The sequence below is a fragment of the Bufo gargarizans genome, chromosome 2 (assembly GCF_014858855.1).
Source record: "Bufo gargarizans isolate SCDJY-AF-19 chromosome 2, ASM1485885v1, whole genome shotgun sequence".
NCBI classification, from domain to species: domain Eukaryota; kingdom Metazoa; phylum Chordata; class Amphibia; order Anura; family Bufonidae; genus Bufo; species Bufo gargarizans.
Window position 1 is genome coordinate 93,929,744 of NC_058081.1, and position 26,407 is coordinate 93,956,150.

Here is a 26,407-nt window from a genome sequence, read left to right on the forward strand (position 1 = left end):
CTTCCTGGCTTACTTGAGAGTCAGGGGACCCCATAGCAAAGTTTAGGCTCCTTAGGATTCCTTAGCACCACCACACTCCTGGTGGCCCATCCCATTTTCATGGCTTAATTACATTTTTCATTCTGTTGGTTTCTTGACATATCTGCACATGTAGAGAATTCATTGAAATGAAGAATGGCCATTTTGGAATGGGCATCCTCACTCCACAGAGCCCATAGTAACCAAATGGGTTCACTTCTTTGATGGTTGGGGAACTAAAGAATGTCATAGTACAGTAGATGCAGAGTGAACATAATGAGCCCTTGTAACTTCTCATGTGAAGTTCACTTTGTGTGTACTGTGTGGAAGCCTTAGTAATGGAATTCTGTTAACCATCCCTTTTACCTGTTTCCTCAGCTTCGCTCCCTGGTGTCTGATTTTGCCATTGTCTTCGTGATCGTTTTCTTCTGTGGTGTGGATGCCTTTTTTGAGCTGGAGACACCAAAATTGCATGTTCCTAGTGAAATTAAGGTTGGCCCTCTGGTGTCTTTGCCCTGTCCTATGTCTGTTTTAACCCTATAACCTTACATTCCTCCTGTTTACTGTCCTACTGTAAGCTGTACATTACATTACCATGCAAGATGTGGTTTAGACAGATGGATATATTGGATATTTTGAATATTTATGGCCTTTTCTAACTTTATTTCCTCCTCCTCTTTTGTACATGCTGCAAGCTTCGTAAACTTATAAGTGACTTCTCAATCTTCATGTCCATTCTAATCTTTGTTGGTCTGGACATGCTCTCTGGATTAAATACTCCTAAACTTCAAGTGCCTACTGATTTTAAGGTAACAATTGTGTAAAGAAAGAAAGGTGCATGCTGGGTTAATGGAAACCTACAGTCTTGCGCATAAAGAAACCTTTTCCTGCTTAATTGTGCACAGTGGGAACCTTCCACCCATTAGCTATACATTAGCCCAGATAGGATATGGATTTATATAATGATAGATTCTAGGGCTTCATTGTTTCCTCTTAGGATTAGGGCGGGTCCGCATTATGGAATTCCGTTATAGGTTCCGTTATAACAGAGTTATAGCTGAATTTTAGCGAGGAATGCAAAACAGAAGCCTTTAAGAGGCATTCCCTTTTGCTCCATTCTAATACATGTCTGGGGGGGACACAACAATTCAGTTTGGTTCCATTATACATGACAGAAAAAAATAGTCCTGTCTGCAAAAATGGATACAGTCGTGTGAATGGACCCTTTAACAGAGGCAAACATTTAATAGGGAACTACAAAGACCAAAGGGAGTCTATCAGTAATATTGACCATGCAAAATGGCTGATGCTTGGTTGAACATGACAAACGGGTGCTTGGTTGAACATGACAAACATAACCTTTTACTGAGCTTTTATTTTATTTATTGTGAATATGAACTTTAATTCTGCCAGGTTCTGCTCCTGCAAGTGGTCAGGAGGCTGAGATTTGCTGTGACGTGCTCTCTGCAATGATTTTCTTCTCAGCCCTTCCCGTTGGCTCTGAGTGACAGCTGTAGCATCTAACCAGGAGATCACTACAGCTGTCACTGAGAGCAGAGTAGAGAGGTTGCAAAGCAGCTCAGTGCAGAGAGCACCTCACAGTAAAGATCTGCCTCCTGAGCACTTACAGGGGTAGAGCCTGGCAGAATAAAAGTTCATATTCACACTACTCCTGATACTAAAAACTCCAGAAAGGTTATGTATGTCCTTCTCTTCTTAGCATCTACCTAGAGCTGTCAGCAGTGTTACATGGGCAAAACTGCTGACAGGATGCCTTTAAAATAAAGAGCAGTTATACAGGTAAAACAGCCACCGCTTGGTACAGGAGGACTGGGGAGCAGTTGGGACAGCTGTTTGCTTTACTCACCACTCCTCACTGTCTGCTCCTAATGCTGTCTTGTGTCAGAAACCCATGTGCGATGGCTCCTGGAGCAGAGGAGGAACGGGTAGCAGGGAGTAGTGAGTATTAGGAAGTGTCTGAGTAGGGTCTGAAAATTAGTTTCTCTAAGCCAAGATGTGATTTTAAGGACCTGAGTGCAAAAGTATAAGGAAAATTAAGTTTAATAAAATTTTATTTTAAGCCCATCCCCCCAAATTGCAGATCTGCAAAATACGTATACCGACTGTGTACATTCCACATTTGTAAGAAATGCCTATTCTTGTCTGCAAAATGGACAAGAATAGGACATGTTCTATTTTTTTTTTGTGGCTCCACATATTTTGCGACCCCTTTAACCTGAAAGCAGACCAATAGCACGGTCGTGTGAATGGACCGTTACTGATGGAAATCACTGCTGTGTGTGCAAATGTAGCATGTGGTTCCTGTGTTAGTTATATGTAAATAAAGCTAAAAAATAACAGTAAGTAAAACATTTATAGGGTTAGCAGGAAGATGGCCGTGGCACTTACAGGAGCCCTGGGGCCTTCTCAAAGAGCTAATAGGTGGGGGTCCCAGATGTCTAACCCCCACCCAACATATGCTGATGACCTATCCAAAAGATAGGTCATCAGTTTGAAAGAGTCTGAAATTTGTGACCCCCACCCCTTTAACAAATGTGTCCTAAACTTAAGGTCTCTATACCCATTAGCGTATTGTCCACTGAACCCACCATTCTCGGCGGACAACAGTCTAATGTGTTTGGGGAGCTCCTGACTCTCCCCCAACACGTGATTTTTTGGGGATACAAGGATCAGGTGAAGGAAATATTTTCTCTCAATCCTTTTGTTCCCCGAGAGATAATCTGCCACCAGAAGTGTTTGGCAGCAGCTTTCTCCGCTCTCAGCATTGAATGTGCATACACATTCGGACAAGGAAACCGTGTGTTTGTATGGGGAAGCCGGGACAGAGTTATTCGACAGCTATTGAATATATATGGCTGCCATTAGAGGAGTCTCACCAAGATGTGATAAGTTATCTAGTATCTAATGTTCCTTGGACCGTAAATGCACCACCAACAAGATCAGAGAGAGCAGAGATTTCCAGTAGGTTGGAATAGTCCAATGTATGGTCTAATATCCAGATCACTATTATTTCTTCTATAATACTAAATTATCCTCTGGGACGCTGGTGGGCAAGTCCAACCTGTTTTAAAGATAACGTACAGTTTGAACGTTTTATGGTTTTTCTGGGCAAAGTACAACTACAGTACTTGCACATCTTTGTTATTCAGATGTTCAAATACACAGTTGTAAAATACTTAAAAGTGAATATGCAGTACATTGAACGTCACTATACTTTTTTTCTTCCTAGCCCACAAGACCAGACCGCGGCTGGTTTGTTTTCCCATTTGGGAAGAACCCTTGGTGGATTTATCTGGCCAGTGCATTACCTGCTTTGTTGGTGACAATTCTGATCTTCATGGACGAGCAGATTACAGCAGTCATAGTCAACCGAAAGGAGCATAAGCTAAAGGTATGAATATTGTATGAAGTACTTTTTTCTATTGTCATTTTCAACCTTGTCATTGAAAAGCTGTGTTGTGGTATGGTAATTATATACAGTATACATTTAGCTCTGAATATTGAGATAATTTGGTCATTAGTGTCATGTCTCTTATCCTGAGATAACAATGGAGACATAATTGGTTCCTAGTTATCAGTGGTCCACTCAGCACCCTGTTTTGGGGTCTAGTAGGAAAGGAGGTAATAACTCCTGGTGTTCAACGGAGTCAGAGTAGATATGTAAGCAGGTATCCAGGGCTATGGGAGGTGAACATGTAACGCCTCGTTAAGGCTACTTTCACACTCGCATAAATATTTTCCGGTATTGAGATCTGTCCAAGGGTCTCGATACCAGAAAAAAAACACTTCTGTTTCGTCCCTATTCATTGTCAATGTGGACAAAATGTAAGTGAACAGAACGGAGTACACCAAAATGCATTCTGTTACATTCTCATACCGGAGAGTAAACTGCAGCATGCTTCCGTTTGCTTTCCATCCTGTGATGCGGTGCAAAACGAATCCGTCATGACCCACAATGCAAGTCAATGGGGACAGATCCGTTTTCTCTGACACTATCTGACACAATAGAAAACGGATTCGTCCCCCATTGACTTTCAGTGGAGTTAATGACGGATCCGTCTTGGCTATGTTAAAGATAATACAACCGGATCCTTTCATAACGGATGCAGGCGGTTGTATTATCAGTACCGGAAGCGGTTTGGCTGAACCCTGCCGGATCCAGTAAAAATGGTAGTGTGAAAGTAGCCTTAGTGTCACGGCTGAGGATGGGGAAAACCCTCAGCCGTGCGATGCCACGAGATGTTAGTTGCTGCTCGGCCAGGACAACAGAATAAGGGAGCAGGTCACCTCCTAACGCATCCCTAATCCGACCCTGACTCCTAGCTGCATGAGCCGACCTTGAAGGTAGGAGGGCTCATGCTCAGGAACCTCGGATCCCTACTCACCCTCCGCCGATCCCTGAAGTAGGAGCTGGGTAGACCACCTCCTGGATGCAGAGAAACAGGAGTCCAAACTGTCCGAGCTGCAATGGGATATAAACATAAACAGACTCCACATAGACATAAACTAAACATCACATAGCAACATTTTTATGACCACAAGGGTGGCCCTCACTGGCAGATGGTATTAGAGACCAGGAGGGAGCCTCCAGCTTACTACAAGGCTGGAGTACCCCTCAGCTTCTGAATCACAGCAGAAGCTATATAGGCCCAAGTAGCCACACCCACACAGACACACCCAGTGTTCACACAAACAGAAGGGAATTAACCCTTCTCACACCAGGGAAGGGAAGACAGCAACTTAAAGGGGAATACACACACACAATAAACCCCGTGCACACCAGACATGGAAAGTGCACACCTATCACACAAGTTGCCAGAGACAACCGCCTGCTATGACAACGAGCAGCCTAGCAACCAGCTGCTCTACTGCCATATACCTAATGTTGCCAGCGGCAACCACAAGTGAGGCAACAAACTAGCGGCACTCACCTGTGATTGAACAAGCAACCAAACCGCAGGCAACAGCAGGCGATTCAGGAGTTGCGGCCATGGCCATGGCCGTGACACTTAGACTGCCCAATTGTTGTCCAGATCACCTGATGAACAAGCCAAACAGGTAAAATGATTGCTAGTGCGGGCACCTCAATCATCGTTTCTGGGCAGCAGATCATCCTGTCTAAACATCACTCTGCAGCCCCAAAACAATGCAGCTGTATGAGGACTGAGGCTTGTCCTCATACCGTGGAGGCGATTGATACATGTAAATGATGCCCTTCACCTCCTCTAATGAGCAGGCAGTTGTCAGGAAGGAACACTTCCTTCCCGACAAATGTCTTCTCATCGATGCAGTGTAAATACACCTTTAGCATGACACCAGTAGGGTGGGGTGGGAAGATGACCTGAAGTCTAGTGGTGAGGAATGGTGTATAGAGTCCACTGGAGCAAACATGGCGCAGCAGGCTTTGATCCGCCTACCACTCTTGGCACCGGTGCAATGCCTACATTCCCAAATGTTTTTTTGTCTTATTCATGAAAAAGACAGTGGGGGACATTTACTAAGCATGTTGCACCAGAATTATGGCAACAGTCATTTCTCCAGAACTGTGACCACAAAGAATGTATCCCGCCAGAAATGGGTTATAAATGTCAAACTGGTGCTTATTTTGCCTCATTTATCGTCCTCTTATCAGCAGAAAAAGCTAAAATTGTTGCAGACAATTAAGCCAGCTTATGTGGTGGTGTTTTGTGTAAAAAGATACGACTTTTTGTTAAAAAGTTTCATTGATTAAAAAATAAAAACCAACCTGTCATGGGAACAAGTGATAGGTAAGTAATAAAGCAGGAGGATATAAATGAGCTAGACCGCAGGGTTTGGTCAGTAAATTGACATCCAACAAAAACAAAACAATGACAAAAGCGTCCCGAGTGTGAGAATAAAGCCTCTGTAGGCAGTGGCTGAGTGACAGACAACAGAGGGTTGTAGTCAATGGAGAACATTCAAAACAAGGTCATGTTACCAGTGGGATACCACAGGGATCTGTACTGGGACCAATTTTGTTTAATATCTTCATAAGTGATATTGCAAAAGGCCTCGATGGTAAGGTTTGTCTTTTTGCTGATGACACAAAGATATGTAACAGGGTTGATGTTCCTGGAGGGAAACGCCAAATGGAAAAGGATTTAGGAAAACTAGAAGAATGGTCAGAACTCTAGCAACTGAAATTTAATGTGGATAAGTGCAAGATAATGCACCTGGGGCGTAAAAACCCAAGGGCAGAATATAGAATATTTGACACAGTCCTGACCTCAGTATCTGAGGAAAGGGATTTAGGAGTAATTATTTCAGAAGACTTAAAGGTGGGAAGACAATGTAATAGAGCAGCACGAAATGCCAGCAGAATGCTTGGATGTATAGGGAGAGGTATAAGCAGTAGAAAGAGGGAGGTGCTTATGCCGCTGTACAGAACACTGGCGAGACCTCACCTGGAGTATTGTGCGCAGTACTGGAGGCCATATCTCCAGAAGGATATAGATACTCTAGAGAGAGTTCAGAGAAGAGCTACTAAACTAGTACATGGATTGCAGGATAAAACTTACCAGGAAAGGTTAAAAGACCTTAATATGTATAGCTTGGAAGAAAGAAGAGACCGAGGGGATATGATAGAAACTTTTAAATACATAAAGGGAATCAACAAGGTAAAAGAGGAGAGAATATTTAAAAGAAGAAAAACTACCACAAGAGGACACAGTTTTAAATTAGAGGGGCAAAGGTTTAAAAGTAATATAAGGAAGTATTACTTTACTGAGAGAGTAGTGGATGCATGGAATAGCCTTCCTGCAGAAGTGGTAGCTGCAAATACAGTGAAGGAGTTTAGGCATGCATGGGATAGGCATAAGGCCATCCTTCATATAAGATAGGGCCAGGGACTATTCATAGGATTCAGATATATTGGGCAGACTAGATGGGCCAAATGGTTCTTATCTGCCGACACATTCTATGTTTCTATGTTTCTAATAACCTCACTTGTCCCGGATATTAAAACGTAACTATTACTAACTCAAATAAAAGGACTCCTATATCAGTAACTGTGAGCTAGAGAGAAAGGGTTAAAACTATCTAATGCTCTGTCAGTTCTATAGCAGGTTATCTGTAACTGCAATGTCATCCGGGGGTGCACTCCCCATGCCTGCACACACTTGAACACTGTGTTCACTGGGCAGTATCACACTGTCCTATATATGGTGTACTCTGGATGGTACTATGTGGAACCACTATTCACTCTTGTGTGGGCTCCATTAGTATTGTGCTGCACTTGTTGCCAGACCTGACACAGGTATCAGAAACTAAAAATCTAAACTGTCCCCCAACATGTTTCGCCAGCTAATCTGGCTTTATCAGGGGTATTGGACAGACTTGAGAAAAGACCTTATAAGGGCTGCCTTCCCTAGCATCAGGCTAAAGAGCCAATCGGTGCAAAGAAAAAGAAGGTGTGGATATAGTTTATACCATACTGCCAATGGGCAGACGACAGATCACAGTGACTCATACCACTGTCATCCGGGTGGGTGTGTTCTTGTAGTTAGGCTGCGTGCCCGATACCTGCGCCGGGACTTACCTTCTAAGGGCGCCACTGCGCTGAACTGCGACAGTTGCAGTAAGATGGAGATGTGTGCACTGAAACTAAGTGCTGGCGTAGGCGCACGGGTGCCAGAAGCCTGTCTACATCTATTGAAGTTCCTGTGCAGCACAATACTAATGGAGCCCACAAAAGAGTGAATAGTGGTTCCACATAGTACCATCCAGAGTACACCATATATAGGACGGTGTGATACTGCCCAGTGAATACAGTGTTCAAGTGTGTGCAGGCATGGGGAGTGCACCCCCGGATGACATTGCAGTTACAGATAACCTGCTATAGTACTGACAGAGCATTAGATAGTTTTAACCCTTTCTCTTTAGCTCACAGTTACTGATATAGGAGTCCTTTTATTTGAGTTAGGCCTCATGCACACGACCGTTTTTTTTTGCGGTCCGCAAAAACGGGTCCCGTAGTTCCGTGATCCGTGTCCGTTTTTTCCCCTCACCCATGACTGCACTCTGTGTGACTCAGGACCTCCCATCAGGACAGGAAACCTGAGAAGATAAAAAGGACACACCTCCACCTAACACCAGTTCAGGTTTCCTGTCCTCCGGATGGGAGATCCTGAGAAGCAGCGCAGCTCGCTGCAGAAAGACATACCTCGAATAGACACCAGAGCTGGGGAAGGTCTGTGGCTAGTGCCGTGGGAAGTTCTATCCCTGGAGAGCGGTAGTTCTGTGGCCGTGCCGGAAGCCGCTCCCTACAAGTCTGCCTGCGCCTGCACTCTCTCCGGTCCTGCGGGGAGCCGCTGTGGCCGTGTTCAGGCGGCTCCCCACGCTCTTCCCAATTCCAAGATGACGCCTGCGTGTCCGTGCGCATATGCGCATGCGCGGGGCCGTCTTTCAGAAATGACGTCGGGGGGCGGGGCTTATCCCGACGTGCAGGACCCAGAAGTAGAGTGCCGGAGCGCGTCCTTTAAACTATAAATGCGGCGGCAGGTTCAGGCAGCCAGCGGGGGCACAATTTTGGATGTGCTGGTGTAGCGATCCTGCTTTCAAGCATGTCGGAGCCTACAGAGGGACGCGCTGAACCCCAGGAACCCTTGAGGCCCGCAAGTCCGGTACTGGTCTGAGGACGGGGAAAAGGAAAAACTTCAATGGGTGAGAGCGTTCCTTTTATTTGCTAATGTGGTGTTTTATATGATTGTTTTTAGATCCCTAAGCCACCTAAAAAGTCGTCTTCCAAGACAAAACACAGAGAGTGTGCGGAATGTAAAACGTCCCTATCTGCATCTTATCAGAAAGCGTTATGCTCAGCGTGTATAGATAAACTGGTAGAAGAGCAATCCCAGACCCTTACTAGATCCATGAAGTCTATAATCAAGGCATCCTTCAAAGCATTCAGTAAAAGCCGTGCCAGGTCCCCAGATAAACCAGGGAGAGACACAGAGTATGACAGTGTAGAGATGGACTCATCCGACGATGACGGAGAATCCGGACAGTTATTTGCTAGTAATTCGGACTCCTCGGATGAAGATTATTCAGGGAGATCCTCTAAAGGCGGTCAGAGCAACCATGCAGTTGGAAGACATTAAGCAGACCAGATAAGTTGCGGACCAGGCCTTCTAGGCAGTAGGCCCTAAAAACCATAGGGTCTTCCCAATTCATGAAAACATGCAAGCGATTATTAAAAGAGAATGGAAAAATCCTGACAGGAAATTCTTCTTACCCTCCTCGGTGAAAAGGAAACATCCTTATGAGAAAAAAGTCTCCTCCAGCTGGGATAGGGCCCGTACGGTAGATGCTCCAGTCGCTAAGATAGCAAAGAGATCTGCCCTCCCCTTTGATGATCTGGGTTGTCTTTCGGACCCGTTAGATAAGAAAGCAGACATATATCTAAAACGGTGTGGGAAACTTCTGCTACTTGTCTTAGACCCGCAGTTGCAGCCACTTGGGTATCCCGGTCCCTGAGATTATGGATTGAACAGCTAGAGGCACATCTTAAAGAGAAAAAGCCTAGGGACGAGATCTTAGCCTCTCTTCCCACCTTTGCTAAAGCGGCGGATTTTTTAACGGATGCTTCTACGGATGTCATGCGCTTTGCCGCCAAATCCTCAGCTATGAAGAGCCATTTGGCTTAGATCATGGAAGGGTGACCAGGGGTCTAAGGCCAGACTCTGTGCCCTTCCGTGTGAGGGCGATAGGTTGTTTGGGTCCTCCCTGGATGACATCTTGGAGAAGGCATCTGACAAGAAAAGAGGATTTCCTGTCCCTCAGAAGAACCCCTTTTTTCGTAAACCCCAGCAGGGTTTTAGAAGACAGAGGGGCAAGCCATACGATAGGAAAGAGAGGGATAGGTTTCAAAGAAAAACTAGCGGCTTCCTTTTTAAATCCCAGGATAACAGACCAAAGGACAAGCAATGACGCCAATCTCCAGGTTGGGGGAAGACTCTCTGCTTTTCTCCCGGCTTGGTCAAACGTCACCCAAAACAAGTGGGTTTTGGGAGGGATAGCAGAGGGATTCAGGTTGGAGTTCCGCTCCTATCCCCAAGTTTTCTTTATCCACACTGCAACTCCGAAGGATCCTCTAAAGTCCACAGTTCTAGAGGCAGAGGTTCAGTTATTGTTGGACAAAGGAGTTGTTTGCCAAGTTCCAAAGAAGGAGGTGGGCAAAGGGTTTTACTCTCCACTCTTTTTAATAAAGAAACCCAACGGGTCCTTTCGGATGATTCTGAACCTATAGCATCTAAACAAATTCCTGAGATACAAGAAGTTCCGGATGGAAACTATAAAGACGACTATAGACCTTTTATACAAAGGTTGCTGGATGGCAAGTATAGACCTAGAGGATGCCTATTATCACATCCCAATTCACTCTTCCTCCCAAAAGTATTTAAGAACGGCTGTTTAAGTAAGGGGCCAACTTCTGCACCTGCAATACAGGGCCCTCCCGTTTGGGGTCTCTCAAGCCCCGAGAATTTTCACCAAGGTTGTGGCGGAGATGGTGGCATTTCTTCGATTGTCTGGGGTAGTAGTAGTACCCTATCTGGACGATTTTTTGTTCGTAGCCCAAACGAGGGAGCAGTTACAAACAGAGCTTGTCCTGGTGTGTTCTCTGTTGAAAGATCTGGGGTGGAAGATGAATCTGGAGAAGTCTTGTCTAACCCCTTCTCAAATTTGCACCTTTTTAGGAATGCAGCTAGATTCCACGGCTCAGAAGACATTCCTCCCTCAGAAGAAAGTGTCTTCAACAATAGAACATGTTTGGTTCCTTTTCCGGTCCTTCCGATGTTCCATCAGAGAGGCGATGGCAGTACTGGGGCACCTGACGGCTACAATTCCAGCCGTACCATTTGCGCAGATCCACACAAGACCGTTACAGTCGGATATCTTAAAGAATTGGAATGGTCTCCCACAAACACTAGAGGAAAAATTTCATCTCTCCTCCAGAGCAAGGTATTCTCTTCTGTGGTGGACGTCCAAGAAGAACCTTTCGGCAGGAATGCCTTGGTTCTTCATAGAGCCCATACTGATAACGACAGACGCCAGTCCGTGGGGTTGGGGAGCTCCCTCAGATGGAAAATACTGGCAGGGAAGATGGTATTTAAGAACCCGGGACTGCACGTCAAATTACAAGGAGCTCAAAGCAGTAGAAAGAGTCCTAAAGGTGGCAGTTCCAGTTGTCTCAAACAGAAAGTTGGTCTTTTACTCGGACAATTCAACGACAGTGGCCTATATAAATCATCAGGGCGGAACAAAAGTACCATCCCTAATCTTCCTCTGCCAGGAAATTTTCAAAATAGCAGAAGACAGAAACCTGGTCTTATCCGCAATACATTTGAAGGGGAAAGAGAACACTGTGGCCGACTTTCTAAGCCTAGTAGAACTCAGTCAGGCAGAGTGGAGTCTGAATGAGGAGATTTTTTCCCAGATTGTGACAAAGTTTGGGACCCCAACTACAGACCTCTTTGCCACTCGTAAAAACAGAAAGACAAAGAGATTCTTCTCCCTAAACTACACAGAGAATCCTACAGCGGTAGACAGTCTGGCTCAGGATTGGAGCCAGGAACTTGGCTATGCCTTCCCACCTATTTCTCTAATTCCACAGGTTCTAAAGAAAGTGCGGAGGGAGGGAGCCACCATAATCATGGTAGCCCCAAAGTGGCCCAAGAGAGTCTGGTACTCCACTTTCTTAAGTCTAGCCAGAAGCCCCCGTGGGTGATCCCTCCAAGGGAGGATCTACTTTCCCAGGGACCCGTATGGCATCCCAATCCGGGGATTCTTCAATTGGCAGTATGGAGATTGACAGGGACATCTGGTTGAAGAGAGGGCTTTCTAGGAAAGTTGTTTCCCCCCTTCTAGGTAGTAAAAAACTACAACAGCCAGGAAGTATAATAGGGTTTGGAATGTCTTTTCTTCCTTTCTAGGTTCTAGCCCTGATCCATTTAGTCCTCCAGAAATCCCTAAGATTTTAGACTTTTTACAAGCAGGTTTAGACAAAGGACTTAAGGCCTCCACCTTTAAAAGTACAGGTGTCGGCTTTGAGCTACTTTTTTGACTTCCAATTAGCAATCCACCCGTGGGTCAAACGTTTCCTTTCTGCTGCTGCCAGAATCCGTCCTTCTGTAAGACCTCTTTCCCCTCCTTGGGACCTGAACAAGGTCTTGACGGCCCTAACCGATAGACCCTTTGAGCCCTTATTAAAGATCCCTATTGACATCTTGTCCATTAAAATGGCTTTCCTCCTGGCTATTACCTCTGCTAGGAGGATCTCGGAGATCCAGGCCTTCTCTGCATATCCACCTTATACTATCATCCAGGATAACCAAATAGTTATCAGGCCCCTGCCTTCTTTCCTTCCCAAGGTTGTCTCTGATTTTCACAGGAGCCAGGACATTGTGTTACCTTCCTTTTTTCCTAACCCCTCCAATAGCACGGAAGAAAGGTTTCATTGCCTGGATGTTAAGAGATGCTTGCTGGTCTACCTAGATGTTACGGCTCCTTGGAGAAAAGACGAGAACCTCCTGGTCCAGTATTTAGGAGGGAATAAGGGGAAAAAAGCATCCTGCGGGGTTATTGCTAGATGGGTGAAGAAGGCCATAGCTAGGGCTTATATTTCCTTGGGTCTCCCCCCTCCTTCAGGTTTTGGGGCCCATTCTACTAGGGCAGTGTCTACTTCGTGGGCTGAGAGAGCTGATGTGTCTTTAGCTCAGATTTGCAGGGCGGCTACCTGGAGCTCCCCCCCATGCCTTTCTCAAACATTACAGATTGCAGCTCCATTCTGATGCTTTTTTGGGGGAAAAAGTCCTTCAGGCTGTGCCCCCCCCCCCCCCCAGGTTCTACTTTATCTTGCACAGGGTGCCGTCATGGGTGAGGGGAAAACATCATTGCTTACCGGTAATTGTTTTTCTTGATACCCAGGACGGCACCCGATATTTCCCTCCCCATGTAGATAGATATATATATATATATATATATATATATATAGGGCATTTGCCAGGTCTATATGAAGTAATATAGATTAAAAAAAATTCAACAAAAAAAAAGAGAAGGGGTCTTTAATCCTTTGTCACTTCTCCCCAGAGAACAATTTATTTCTTCCACTGGTGTTAGGTGGAGGTGTGTCCTTTTTATCTTCTCAGGTTTCCTGTCCTGATGGGAGGTCCTGAGTCGCACAGGGTGCCGTCATGGGTATCGAGAAAAATGATTACCGGTAAGCAATGTTGTTTTCTTCCGTGGGTCTTCCTTGATTTTTGGAGGATCCACGGACATGAAGGAAAGTAAAAAAAAAAATAGTTTTGGTGTCCGTGCGGACCCAAACGGATCGGCCCTGACTTACAATGCAAGTCAATGGGGACGGATCCGTTTGACGTTGACACAATATGGTGCAATTGCAAACTGATCCGTCCACCATTGACTTTCAATGTAAAGTCAGGAGTCCCTATTATACCATCGGATCTGAGTTTTCTCCAATCCGATGGTATATTTTAACTTGAAGCGTCCCCATCACCACCTCTATGTTAGAATATACCAGGCATCCTCAAACTGCGGCCCTCCAGCTGTTGGAAAAACTACAACTCCCAGCATGCCTGAACAGTCTACAGTTATCAGCCTACAGCAGGGTATTGTGGGAGTTGTAGTTTTACAACAGCTGGAGGGCCGCAGTTTGAGGATGCCTGGAATATACCATCGGATTTGAGTTAGATCGTGAAACTCAGATCCTACAGTATATTCTAACACAGAGGCGTTCCCATAGTGATGGGGACGCTTCAAGTTAGAATATACTAAGAACTGTGTACATGACTGCCCCCTGCTGCCTGGCAGCACCCGATCTCTTACAGGGGGCTGTGATCCGCACAATTAACCCCTCAGGTGCCGCAGTAGTGTCCTGGTTGCCATGGTTACCGATCAGAGCCCCGGCGATTAAACTGGGACTCCGATCGGAACTCTCCGCTGTCTCTGGTGATTTTACTTAGGGGGGGGAGAGGGGAGGCCGCACTGGCCACCAATGATGGGGGAAGGTGATTTTAACTAGGGGGGGGAGAGAGGAGGCCGCACTGGCCACCAATGAATATAATATTGGGGAGGGAGTTAATTGTGCGGATCACAGCCCCCGTTAGAGATCGGGTGCTGCCAGGCAGCAGGGGGCAGACATGTACACAGTTCGTAGGATATTCTAACTTGAGGCGTCCCCATCACTATGGGAACGCCTCTGTGGTAGAATATACTGTCGGATATGAGTTTTCACGAAGTGAAAACTCAACTCTGAAAAAGCTTTTATGCAGACGGATCTGCGATCCGTCTGTGTGAAAGTAGCCTACGGCCACGGATCACAGACGCGGATGACAATCTTGTGTGCATTCATGTTTTTTCACGGACCTATTGACTTGAAAAAAAATAGGACAGGAAACACGGATCACGGCCGCTGAAGAACAACGGTGCATTTTCCGAGTTTTCAACGGACCCATTGAAAGTCAGTGGGTCAGCAGAAAATCACGGAAAACGGAACAACGGCCACGGATGCACACAACGGTCGTGTACATGAGGCCTTAGTAAAATTTAAATTTTTATATCCGGGACAAGTGAGGTTATTAGCCTACAGAGGCTTTATTCCTGGTGATTTATATAAACCCTTCCTGGATAGGGTCATATCTATTTATTGTAAGAGTCTGAGACAAATGTCACAATTTACCATTGGAAATGTCGCAAATACATGTACAGAGCATGTTGTAAAGGGGTTAAACTGGCTGTTTGTTACCACCAGCCACCATACGTTTACTCATAGCCATACAGTACATGTCACTATCATTTTAAGATTACTAATGCTGTTTTGGCATTAAAGAGCTAGAAATTGGTTGGATACAGTCCTAGGAGACCTCACAGTGTCATACAGAACTTTTCAGGGAAAGGTGAGCACTTTCAATTCACGCCAAATTTATTCATACTCCAATCTAATCTTAAGACTGATTTGTTAGAATCAGACCTGAAACGAATTTCAAGAAATTCACTCATCTGTATTGATTAATATCAATGGATTTTAAAAATGCAAAATGGTTTCACAGATAAACCAAAGTTAGACTGCCGAATCTATTGAGGAACTATGGATTTTGTGTAGAATAGTGAAAGACGTGTATTAGAAACATCATTTGTCTTTTCAGAAAGCCAGTGGTTACCATCTAGACCTCTTCTGGGTTGGCGTTCTTTTGGTTGTTTGCTCCTTCATGGGCCTGCCATGGTATGTGGCTGCCACCGTCATCTCTATTGCCCACATTGACAGCTTGAAAATGGAGACAGAGACCAGTGCCCCTGGAGAACAACCACAGTTCTTGGGAGTGAGGTAGGTAGGATTATATATCCTGATGACCTACATAAACCACTCAGATATAATATTTATCTCATTAATGGGCATGGGCTATTCAAAAGCCTCAATTGTGAAAGTATGTGCCACAACAAAGTCTTGCTCTAAGCATGGACATATCTCATGACCTCTGTTCTCAGTCCCCAGAGACTCAAGAAAGGTGACCAGACTCACTCTAGATTTTATAGGTTCCAGAATTTCCAAATATGGAGAATTTTACTTGAATTGTTCTTATATATCAGTTGGATCTTCAGAATTTGATCATTTCCGACACATGTAGTAAGGGTTTTCAGATCTTATTAGTGAACCACAATGTTAGTACTGGACACGTCTTATTTTGTATTCACCAGGGAGCAGCGAGTCACCGGAATAATAGTATTCGTCCTTACTGGGATCTCCGTCTTCCTCGCTCCAGTTCTCAAGGTAAGTTTTAGTTTAGTCTCCTTGTACACCAGGGATGTCAAACTCGTGGCCCTCCAGCTGTTGCAAAACTACAACTCCCATCATGCCTGGGCATACTACAGCTATCAGGGAATGATGGGAGTTGTAGTTTTGCAACATCTGGAGGGCCATGAGTTTGACATCCATGTTGTACACCATCAACTGCTTAGACATTCAGTAACCAAATTCTACATCTATTTGAAGGGCAGATCTGGAGTGGAGCCATATTCCACCGTTTGGTCCTAGTGTAGAGCCACACATAATTCTCCATAACCCAGTCTCATGATTTTTGATAACATAAAATTTTCTTTCTATAAAACTAAATTTAACCTATAATAGAACAAAATGAACCATAGCAATACTCCTAGGTCCTTTATGCGTAGTATGCGAATACATTACATCGCATACACTGTAGTAAGTTGGTTGCACATTTGCCAGAACCATAGGACGTCAGGAAGAGGATTGATACTAAAAATAAATAACAATGGGGAAGGGGGCAAATAATGCACCAAATTACACCATCTCCATAGTAAAAGTACCTCTGTCATGAAAAGGTTCCTATAAAGCAGGCATGCTCAACCTGCGGCCCTCCAGCTGTTACAAAACTACAACTCCCAGCATGCCTGAACAGCTTACAGCTATTAACCTACAGAAAGGCATGGTGGGAGTTGTAGTTTTACAACAGCTGGAGGGCCGCAGGTTGAGCATCCTTACTATAAAGGGTTAAAGGAAAACTGTCAATAGATTCACGATACCCTAACCATGAGCAGCATGAAATACTAATGGGCTCTCAAATTGTAAAGGACAATGGGCAGAATTTATCAAGCCAGTCTTCTAACGCCAAAAAGTTGCACATTTTGTGCAAGTCCTTTTAGCTTAAATACGGCTTTTGGGGGATTCTCTGCCTCTCAATACTTAAAAAAAAAGTGTGTGGGGAGCTTAGTGCAAAGGAGCAAGGACAGATTTATCTGACTTCACGCCAGAAAATAAAACAAGTTATAGCTCATAACTGGTGTAGATTACAGTTTCTGGAGCATGAACATCCCAAGATGTGCCACATTGATTAAGAAGCCTGCGTCTCTTAGTAAATTTGCCACACAGTATCCTACTGGACTCTTTACTAAGACTGGTGTATGAAATCTTCCCCTGTGTTTTACTCTGAAATGTGAAAAATGCAAAAAGTTTAAATTTTTTTTACACAAAATGGACTTGCGGAAGGAAGTTGTGACTTTTTGATGCCAGAAGACTGGAGCACAAGACTTGACAAATTCCCTCCACAGTTTCAAGCAAAGCTGAGCATGGGGAGAGGGATCTGCTGGGTTGCTTCCCTTCAGATCCTCCATGCCCAGGCAGGTCCTGATTGTCAGGTTTTTCCCTACCAGTGGCTGTTCCTGACCTGATTTCCTATTTAGCAGGATGCCACACACAATACACATTCCTCCATACTCTGAGGTAAGTATTGGGCTCCCTTAGCATTTATAGGTTACTGATAAAGTATGATCATTACGATTATTATTATTATTATTTTCAGCCCTGCACACTATTCAACCAATTTTAAGCATATTTTACTCATTTAGTTTCTCACTCCCTCCTAACAGGGATGTTTAATATGCACAAAATCATGCCTTACAATGTCAAATATCTCAACACATAAAAAGTTATGTAGTTACGGTAAACTTCTTATTGTCCTTATTAACTGAAGATTATTGTGACCTTGTTTTTAGTACATTCCAATGCCTGTCCTTTATGGAATTTTTCTGTACATGGGGGTTGCTTCGCTCAATGGAATCCAGGTGAGGGTCAGCTGTTTACTATCCTAACCTACCAAAATATGTGATAAAATATATTAATTCAGTGTATGTTCTCCCTTTTTTTGCCCCTTTGGGTTCCATTGTAACACTAACATACCTGTAGAGAGAGTAGAGCTAGCAGACCTTTGAATTTGGGAGATCTATTTTTCATATTTGTTTCATAAATATATTTGTATGTGTATGTTGGCCATACATAACTCAATGAACTGTCCCCAACTGAACCATCAAGTAACTTCATTTTCGGAAAACTTTTAATATGTCATAGTGACCTATGATAGGTCTGGAAATCATGGCTACAACTACCAAAGCAGCCAACATATAAGCTGCTATGGTGCAGTTAGAAAAATGTGTGGTTGGTTGACGGGGAGAGTGAAAGAAACTGATGGATAGGATTCCAAGGGAAAGACTAAATTAAACCATTGATTCTGCAGAGACTGATATAATCCTGAGCTTTCAATATCTTACTATATCACTTGCTGTTGAAGGTAGTCATGATATTCTGCTTTGGAGCTAACAGCTGCTTTTAATGCCTCTGATTGATATTGTGGAACATCTCTGTATTATAAAATCGGGCAATGAAAAGAGATTGATGGTGTTAACCACTAAGGCCAGCAGTGCATAGGAGATATGGAAGCAAGCAGATCCCTCACCAAACCAGCCATTAATATTGGTAAAGATTCTATGTCCTTCAGTATGGCCTCCATAAATTATGTCAGCTTACTATTGAGGTATATGTCATTGGATCATTGCTTTGGTTTATGTTTGGGTCCCTCTGTGACCTCCTGTTTGCTGCAATTAGTCCATGACAAGGTGTCTGGATGTGTTCTTCTTCATTGACAACAACAAAAATAAGACACACAGAAAGAAGGGATGCAAATGAGGTCTTAACAAGCTCTGCATCTGATTCCACCAGATGTAAGGCAGCTATCCTAGAAGTCAATGTTCGACCCTTTAAAAAGGACTTGAGATATGACTCAGAAATAGAGAGTACTGGCTTAACTGGATGAGAGGCCTAAAGTTAGAATTTGGTGGGGTACTATCTCTCCTTGGGGAGTGAGCGCCTTAATGCCATGAGGAGACATATAGGCCATGCATACATCACCCCAAAACAACTGTCTGCAGATGAGAAGCTGGCTTATTTAATATAAGAGTCATGTCTCAAGGCCTATTTAAATGGTTGAACATTGACTTATAGGATACATCTGCTGGCATTAGAGGCAGAGCTTTCTTCCCAAAATTCCAGAGGAGCATGTATGGTCTATAATTCTCCTCCGATTAAGGTGCTCTCTCCCCAAGGAGAGATAGTACCAAACACCCAAAAAGAAATGTAGGATTGCTGCAAAACTCGTGCTTCTTATTAGACTGAGAGAAACAGAATGGTCATTTTGACTTATTGCCTGTCATCTAGGCAGTTCTGACCTAGTTGTTAGGAGGTGTTGGGAGCAATGGTTACGTGAGGGCATGCACACACAGTGAACAGGCTCTGGGCAGCCCAGACAGACCCCCAGTGGAGATGATCATTTGATTGGCCTACAAGTACAAGTAGCTCCCACATTTTCGTTACCCACCACCCAGATACAGGTGGCACCTAAATTACACCCCTGTATCTGCCTGAAACATTTCCAGTCACTTGGCAGAAGGAAATTTGGTGTCACGCCTCCCAGTATATGTCCTGCCATTGACAGACAGCCACCATTGCCTTAGTTTGCAGTCATGCCGTGAACAAGAAACCTGGACTTAAGACTGGAACTGTATTGTCCTTATCAAAGAATCCAGGTTTTGTATAAGTACAGCCAAGTTATGAGCTCTTCAATTTTGCTGTTGGGCAATGCACTGCCCCAAATACTGGTGTTATGATCTGGGGAGCCATCACATAGGACAGTCGGTCACCCCTAGTAGTGATACAAGGGACATTAACAGCTCAGCGATATGTGCAGGACATCCTGCAGCCACATTTGATGCCTCTCACACCTATGAGTGTGCAGGATCTACAGGCCCAGCTGTAGCATCTGTAGGAAGATGTGCTGCAGGATATCATACAGAATCTGTATGCTTCCATGCCCAACCGTATCTCATCTTGTACCCAAATTAGAGGCCATATCTAATTTTGTATCAAGGCTAGAGTAGACCCAACAATTGGTTAAGGTCTTGTGGAACGTCCATCATGAGTTGTTCTTAGCAAGGTCGGAGAATATACTGTCCTGTAATAAACCATAAAACACAATCCCATTGCCTAGCCTTGGTGTAGTCATTGGTAAGCCTGATCCATAAAGCATTTTTAGAAAATGTTTTCTCTTCCATAGACATAAATGGTCCAGTAGGTATCCATCCCACAGCCATTCCTCTCATTATTTCAACCTCAGCACTGGAGTGTCATTATGATCTACTAATATTCTGGAAAAAAAGTGAAACACTAAAAAATATTCTGTCTCATTCTTGCCAGTTCTGGGATCGCTGTAAGCTCTTCATGATGCCTGCAAAGCACCAGCCCGACTATGCATATCTCCGACATGTTCCTCTACGTCGAGTTCATCTCTTCACCGTTGTCCAGATTGTCTGTCTTGCTGTTCTGTGGATTCTGAAGTCTACGGTTGCTGCCATCATTTTCCCAGTCATGGTGAGGAACAGGTTTGGCATCTATAGATACCCTCAGTGAAACTATGTGTGCATTCTCATAGGGATTGCTTTGCCTTCCTATAGGTCAGGTGTGTAAAGCCTGCAGCCCACAATGCCACTCTGTGTGGCATAAGAGCACCAACATGTTATTCCGTGTCCTGATGGTTCATTATGACACAACCGCATACTTCTTTCCTGCACTGATCATAGATATCAGAGCAGGACCTGGAAGATACCTGTGAGTGCTCTAGTGGCTGCTGACATATAGTATACACCTAGAATACAGACAGTGCTATCGGTGCCTTGTGTGGATGGCACTGTAATGGGGGTTATGAGAGGTACAGTGTGGCTGCCACTGTTAAGGGGGCACTAGGTACTAGGGCGCAAGAGCCAATTATTCTGTTTCTTTATTCTCCTACAAATGTAGCCCCCACTTATGAGACAACTAAGGCATAAACTATCAAAATGTTATAGGTTTTCTTGTGACCGTTGAGACTGGTGCTTTTTGAAAATCTGACCCTTAAACCTAAAAAGGTTGTGCACTTTGTAAATCAGCACTGTAGGATAAGGTAACTTTCACACTTGTGGCAGAGGATTCCGGCAATCCGAACGCAAACGGATGGCATTTGTCAGACGGATACGGATGCGGATCCATCTGACAAATGCATTGAAATACCGGATCCGTCTCTCCGGTGTCATCTGGAAAAACGTATCCGGTATTTTTTTCCCCCCACAGATTTAAAGATCTGTGCATGCGCGGACCGGAAGAACGGATCCGTCAATGCAGCAATTTTAACCGCGGATCCAGAACTAATACATTTCAACAAAAACTAATGCCGGATCCGTAAAAGGGACTGAACTGATGCATCCTGATGCATACGGAAAGGAATGCTCTCCATTCAGAATGCATTAGGATAAAACTAGGACGGAACTCAATACCGGAAAAGAAAAACGCTAGTGTGAAAGTACCCTAACAGGTAGAACGGGATTGACTTACCAACTTACTTAACCTTAGAAATAAATCCAGCTAAAGTAATGGAGCACATTGAGTGCCTATAAATGTTAATTAATGTGCTCATCCTGTTGCCTCTGGTTCCCTAAGGCTACTTTAACACTTGCGGCAGTGTGATCCGGCAGGCAGTTCCGTCGTCGGAACTGCCTGCCGGATCCGCCGATCTGGATGTGACTGAAAGCATTTGTGAGACGCATCCAGATGCGGATCTGTTTCACAAATGCATTGCAAGAACGGATCCGTCTCTCTGCTTGTCATGCGGACAGACAGATCCGTCTTGTATCTTTTTTCACATTTTCACCGGTCTGCGCATGACGGATCCAGCATTCCGGTATTTTGAAATAATACATTCCTATGGGGAAAAATGCCGGAGCCGGCATTCAGGCAAGTCTTCAGTTTTTTTCGCCGGAGATAAAACCGTAGCATGCTACGGTTTTCTCTTTTGCCTGATCAGTCAAAATGACTGAACTGAAGACATCCTGATGCATCCTGGACGGATTACTCTCCATTCAGAATGCATGGGGATATAACTGATCAGCTCTTTTCCGGTATAGAGCCCCTGTGACGGAACTCTATGCCGGCAAAGAAAACCGCTAGTGTGAAAGTACCCTTACCCCACCTTTGTGCTATATGTACAAGGGCAAAGCTGGTTGCACAAGACTTGGTCTCATGTTGCACATCGTGCTGCATTGCATACTATGCACACATCCCATGGATTTGCAGATTCGTACACTGTTGTATGTGACCCAGAGGGGGGTATGCAGAATAACAGAGGTCATGCAAGGCCACCTCTTCAAGTACACAAGACATCTAATGTGTGGTCTAAAATAAAGTCAAACCCTGCTTCTGGAGCTGCAATGATTTAGTAGATTGGTCACTCCCTGACTTACTCCATCCCCCTGATATACTCCTTCATGTATAAATCCTAACATGGGCTATGTTTATGGTTTCTTCTCAGATCCTTGGCCTGATGATGGTGAGAAAGATGCTGGACTGGGTGTTCAGCCAACATGACCTTGCCTGGTTGGATGACATATTACCAGAAAAAGAAAAGAAAAAGCAGGAAGACAAGAACAAAAAGAAGAAAGGGAAAGACGAAGTGGATAGTGATGAGGTAAGTGTGGATAAATGTGAAGATGGCAGTGGTGATTATACAGTAGATAGCTATGGAAGCTATGTTGACCATGAGGTGTCTATAGCATTAGATATTTGTATTCGTAACCAGCCTGTTTTAGTGAGATCTTCTGAGAGGGATGGGTAGAAGATCATAAGAGTACTAGAGGATCTCTTGGTTGGCCCAGACTCCAACACAATAATGGGCCCCAAAGGTCCAGCAGAAGATAACCCTGCTTGGAGCTGAATTCAGAGCTAAAAAGTTGTCACTATGGTCTATTTCTTATGAGATAATTCAGAGATAACCTATTAGACCTTGTTGATGATATGTCCATGAATAGATGGTGGGAGAATAATGTTTTGTGGTGGCCCCAAGGAACCACAGTACACTGACATAGATTAATGATCCCAACAACATTGACAAAATCTCCCCACACATACCTGATGTCTACAACTTCATTTGCAACCAATGCATCTTTTATTTAAGTTATTTAATCCTGCAACATTTCATCTCATTCATGATCAGGGTTTCTCAACATAAAATCTTTTTCTGACACACTATCCAATTTTTTCCATAAAAAGCTACTGAGTAGAACTTATTTGTCCTTTCCAGCTAATGGACACCAGATGGCGCTTTTCTCCCACATAAATATATTGTACTTATTGCCAGTTACTGCAGAAGCGATTCAATTAATGCACCTCTAGAGGGCAGCATCACACCATGGGTCTACAGTACAGCTGTACCGTTCTGGTTCGGGTGAAAAACTGCTAACTTTGCATATTTTATTTTTTTATAGGAGAGAACTGGCCATTCAGAGGCTCTGCATTCAGATTCCTCTGCAAACGGATCTGATATAGATCGCAGGTGGGTGCAAATTGATATCTACACAGTAGTTTTCCAGTCATTGTCCGGAATTTAATTAACTTCTTCCTGCTCTGCACCGTACAATGGCTATAGATAAGTGATAAATGTTAATGGTCGGAAAACCCTTTAAAATGGTTCTCTGAGATCTTTTTACTGATGACCTATCCTCTCGATAGGTCATTGGTAATTGATTGGAGGGGGTCCAAAACCCAGGACCCCCACCAATCAGCTGTTTTAGAAGGAAGTGGTGCTCGCCGCAGCGCCACTGTCTTCTCTGTGTACACCAAGCACAGCGCCGTACATTGTATAGTGGCTGTACTTGGTATCGCAGCCCAGCCCCATTCACTTCAATGGGGCTGCGCTGTGCCTAGGCCATGTGACCGATGAACGTGATGTCACTCGGCCTAGGGAAAGCTGTGAAAAGCCCATGGCACTACGGCGAGTGCCAATGCCTTTTCAAACAGCTGATCGGTGGGAGTCCCAGGTGTCGGACCCCCACAGATAAGATACTGATGTTGGAAAAACCCTTTAACCACAAATAATAATGTTGCCGGTGATGTTCCTTATTACAGCATTACTCTGCACCTGAAGATCTCCTGCCCTCCATCTCCAGCTATCGGCTATCCTAGAAGTGTAGCCGGTGCTGTCCCGCAAGTGAAGATCGAGATGGATTCTGAGTATGATGACTCTGACATGGAGAAGAATCCTCGAGATCGGGGCAGTGAAACCACTTTATAGCAGTCCTCCTAACAGGTCCTATCTGGCTACAAAGTCTTGGGCGTCCTGGAACTGTGTTGGGATGTGGCACCAGGGCATCTGAGTCTCATTCCAAAATGCTGTTATCACCAGGCTCTGTGTACAAAGGGTACAAAAAGTGTACAAACTTTTGTGATTTCAGTTTCTTTTAAGGTCAAAACTGCAATAATTTACACGGAAACAAATCTTCCATCCGCCGTTGGTTACTTGGGGTCCTTCCAGTATCATTCAATCAGGGCTGGTCTTGCTGTATAGGTAATATAGGCCCCTGCCTAGGGCAGCACTGTTCATGGGTGTCATAGAAATTCTGTTATGGTCACTTATTTATTTTATCCCTTACAGCCATCAGTTCTCACTCACTCTCTATTTTCAGTAAGATAGTAGAAGAGCCTTTACTGTATGGGGGATGAACCGGAGGGTGTTGATGGGCAGGCTATTTTGGAAGCATTAACTCACAGTGCCCATGGCAGTCAGCCATTAGCACAGTCCTGCAGACAAGTGATAGGACACGGAAAGTGATAGTGTTTTACAGTGCATAAAGCTAGAGTTCCTATTAGTTCACTTGCTATGATGATGATTGACTGACCAGAACAAATGTATTTACGATCTAAATAATTTTCTCTGCTCAGATATGTCACATCCGTAGTGATTTTCTTTGATATGATTTGTTTTGAAAGAGTGAAATATAGCGGCTCACTTGTTCAGATTGTGGTGCTCTACCCTAGGCGTACCCCCCGCCTGATATACAAAACACTTAGAATAAATCTGGATGGCACACACTATATCTGGAGCATAGTAAAAAAAAATATATATTTATCAAAAATAAGTAATAAATATGAATAAAAAATAATATAAAATACAGTCCTACCAATGAAATAACTCCTTTAATGATTCTAGGTAGCAGGAAAAATAGTACCACTGGTGTGGGATAAACTATAAATGGCCACATCAAATTAGATTTACACATATAGCATAGCCCTTAATATCTGCAGCACGATGACCGTCTCTGCACAGTAAGGCTACGTCTACTCGACGACATTTGTCACGCGACATTTTGTTGCACTAATGTCGCGCCACAATTTTTATAATGGCAGTCTATGGTGTCACACTGCAACATGCAACGTGCTGCGACTGCGACGCAACAGTTGCAGAAAATCCATTCAAGATGGATTTTTCTGCGACTGTTGCGTCACAGTCGCAGCATGTTGCATGTTGCAGCGCGACACCATAGACTGCCATTATAAAAATTGTGGCGCGTTATTAGTGCAACAAAATGTTGCGCTACAAATGTTGCAGTGTAGTTGTGCCCTATCTGTCGCACGACTTATTGTCGTTGTGTAGATGTAGCCTGACAGTTCAGTCACTCTGAATGGATGAAACAAAGCACAACAGAGTAGGGATGCTGCTTGATTATTGTACTTGTTGCGGCGCAGTATAAATCACAGTTCCTCAGGTTAGAACAATACATATAAATCACAGTTCCTCAGGTTAAAGCAGTATCCTCACTTATTGATATGATTTGTTTTGAGTCGGTCATGACTGTGCCCACTTGCTGCTAATATTACCAATATCGTTATTTAAAATGGTTTTCCAAGTTTTTTTTTATTTTGTATAATGACCTTTCCTCTGGATAGGTAATCAGTAGCTGATCAGTAGGGGTCCGACCCCTGGGACCCCCACTGATCAGCTGTTTTGAGAAGGAAGCGGTGCACCCGTGAGAGCGCTGCTGCCTTCTCGCAGCTTACCAAGCACAGCGCTTGAATGGAGATGATCCTATCGGCCTAGGAAAGGCAGAGAAAGGCACCGCTGCCTTCTCAAACAGCTGACACCCGGGACCCCCACCGATCAGATACTGATGACCAATCCAGAGGAGCAAGAGATTTACCATGCCATAGAATCCTTCATGTATGTGTGGTCTATAGTTTATAAGACTGGGCATATATAGGGCACCCGGGTCTATACCTTTCCCAATCAACAGGCGTGCGCCATCCGTTAGACAAGGTAAGAACTAAACCAGAGGCTGCAGCTTTTCCTAACTGCAAGGGGCAGCAGTTTGGCAAATAAAAAGTCTATGCGTACATTTTTGAAATTGGGCATAGGCATTGGCAAACTTATAGCGGGTCTGGGTACTAATTCAGAAGAAAACATTGGAGCAGATTTATTAGTACTGAGTTATATTTATCCAGCTCAGGCTACTTTCACACTTGCGGCAGAATGATCCAGCAAGCAGTTCCGTCGCCGGATCAGGCAATCTGCACGCAAATGGACAGCATTTGTAGACGGATTCCGATTCGTCTCACAAATGCATTGCAAAAAAACGGATCCGTCTCTCCGTTTGTCATACGAACAAACAGATCAGTTTCTATTTTTTTTTT

General features: G+C 44.2%; 1 protein-coding gene across 1 annotated transcript in view; it reads left to right on the forward strand.

Annotated features, from left to right (window-relative positions):
• SLC4A5 (solute carrier family 4 member 5) overlaps positions 1-24,014 on the forward strand; it is a 105,110-nt gene extending 81,096 nt beyond the window's left edge. Inside the window, exons 17-25 of the mRNA XM_044283126.1 lie at positions 397-510; positions 3,269-3,430; positions 15,219-15,397; positions 15,769-15,841; positions 17,584-17,652; positions 20,114-20,287; positions 22,257-22,412; positions 23,209-23,276; positions 23,849-24,014. Coding sequence (XP_044139061.1) covers positions 397-510; positions 3,269-3,430; positions 15,219-15,397; positions 15,769-15,841; positions 17,584-17,652; positions 20,114-20,287; positions 22,257-22,412; positions 23,209-23,276; positions 23,849-24,014 — 1,161 coding nt within the window. The remainder of the gene's footprint in view (positions 1-396; positions 511-3,268; positions 3,431-15,218; positions 15,398-15,768; positions 15,842-17,583; positions 17,653-20,113; positions 20,288-22,256; positions 22,413-23,208; positions 23,277-23,848) is intronic.
• The last annotated feature ends 2,393 nt before the right edge of the window (positions 24,015-26,407 follow it).